This window comes from Psammomys obesus, unplaced genomic scaffold (assembly GCF_907164565.1).
Source record: "Psammomys obesus unplaced genomic scaffold, mPsaObe1.curated_primary_1811, whole genome shotgun sequence".
In the NCBI taxonomy this organism is placed as follows: Eukaryota; Metazoa; Chordata; class Mammalia; order Rodentia; family Muridae; genus Psammomys; species Psammomys obesus.
Window position 1 is genome coordinate 22,919,536 of NW_026596109.1, and position 1,349 is coordinate 22,920,884.

Genomic DNA, 1,349 nt, shown 5'->3' on the forward strand with positions numbered 1-1,349 from the left:
TGTGTTTGTGCGTGTGTGAATGTGGGTGTGAATGTGTGTGTGTGTGTGTGTGTGTGTGAGTATGGGTGTGTTTGTGCGTGTGTGCATGAATGCTCTAACTACAGTGGGAGTGTGGAGACCAGAAGATAACCCACTTTATGTGGGTTCTGGGGAACAAATTTAGGTCATGAGGCTTCACGGCAAGGACCTGCGACACCATTTCACCAGCCCCCAATTGTTGTGTTTAAAAACTAAATCCCTAGTGAGAAGAGGAACAGTTTCCAGTTGGGTTACAGTAGAACCCTCGAGGAAAGCAAAATTGAAGTTTGTTTTTTATATGTATTTTATTTATTTATTTTATGTATATGAACGCTCTATCTGCATTTATACCTACACACCAGAAGAGGGTATTAAAGGTATAGATGGTTGTGAGCCACCATGAGGCTGCTGGGAATTGACCTCAGGACCTCTGGAAGAGCAGATAATGCTCTTAACCACTGAGCCATCTCTCCAGCCCCTGAAGTTCGTTTTTAAAACTCTGTTAAAAAATAAAATTCTGTTAAAGACAAAGTACATTTATTATCTATAGGTGGTGTTAATATAAACTTTGGGATAAGAAGCTAATTACCTAACAACAGTGACCTTATTCCGAGAGCAGTGATTAAAGTTCAGTGGAAGCCAGGCCAGATACAGAATCTGAATCTTTAACGTTTAGTTCACGATAGAAACTAATGCTCATTCCTTTCCACTCACTAGCTGGCAGCGTTCCCATAGTATGCTAATATTATGAGCCATGTTAACCATGTCTTTATGTGAATGTAAAACCCTAGTTTTATCATTTCTTCCTTGTTTGAACCTGGTAAGAAGGTTATGTTGAAAACTTTGACTTGTCTGCGTACTCAGCTCTCACATTTAATTCTTGTTTCCACATGAAGTTTTCAATAAGAGTATGTATTCTGAACTATGAATAACACTTTACAACAGCGCTTTATACCTGACACTGAGTACAAGAAGGATTGAAGAGCGGGACTGCTCACCGTTAAAATATACCTCTGTGCCGTTCAGAATCCAGGGAGAAAATAGCAACACGAGCAAGCGCTCGATGGAGGAAGGTTTTGGTTCTGTATATCCTTTCTTTAGAGTGGCTTAGAGGTAAATAGAAAGGTCCGTTATGACTCCTAAAATCAATGTAAACTAAAGGGTTTTTTAAGTGTTTAATGATTTAGTAATTAGCATATTGATGAACTTTTTACAACTTGCCTAGGGAAAAAGAACATGACTTAGAACGAAGGTACGAGCTGCTGAACCGGGAACTGCGGGCGATGCTAGCCATCGAAGGTAAGAGCTGAGGTGAGGGTGGACCGTGCTAG

General features: G+C 40.3%; 1 protein-coding gene across 2 annotated transcripts in view; it reads left to right on the plus strand.

Annotated features, from left to right (window-relative positions):
- Ehbp1 (EH domain binding protein 1) overlaps positions 1–1,349 on the plus strand; it is a 244,935-nt gene that overhangs the window by 236,166 nt on the left and 7,420 nt on the right. For both annotated transcript variants that reach the window (XM_055628756.1, XM_055628757.1), the window contains one exon: positions 1,244–1,317. In XM_055628756.1, the coding sequence (XP_055484731.1) occupies positions 1,244–1,317 (74 nt within the window). The remainder of the gene's footprint in view (positions 1–1,243; positions 1,318–1,349) is intronic.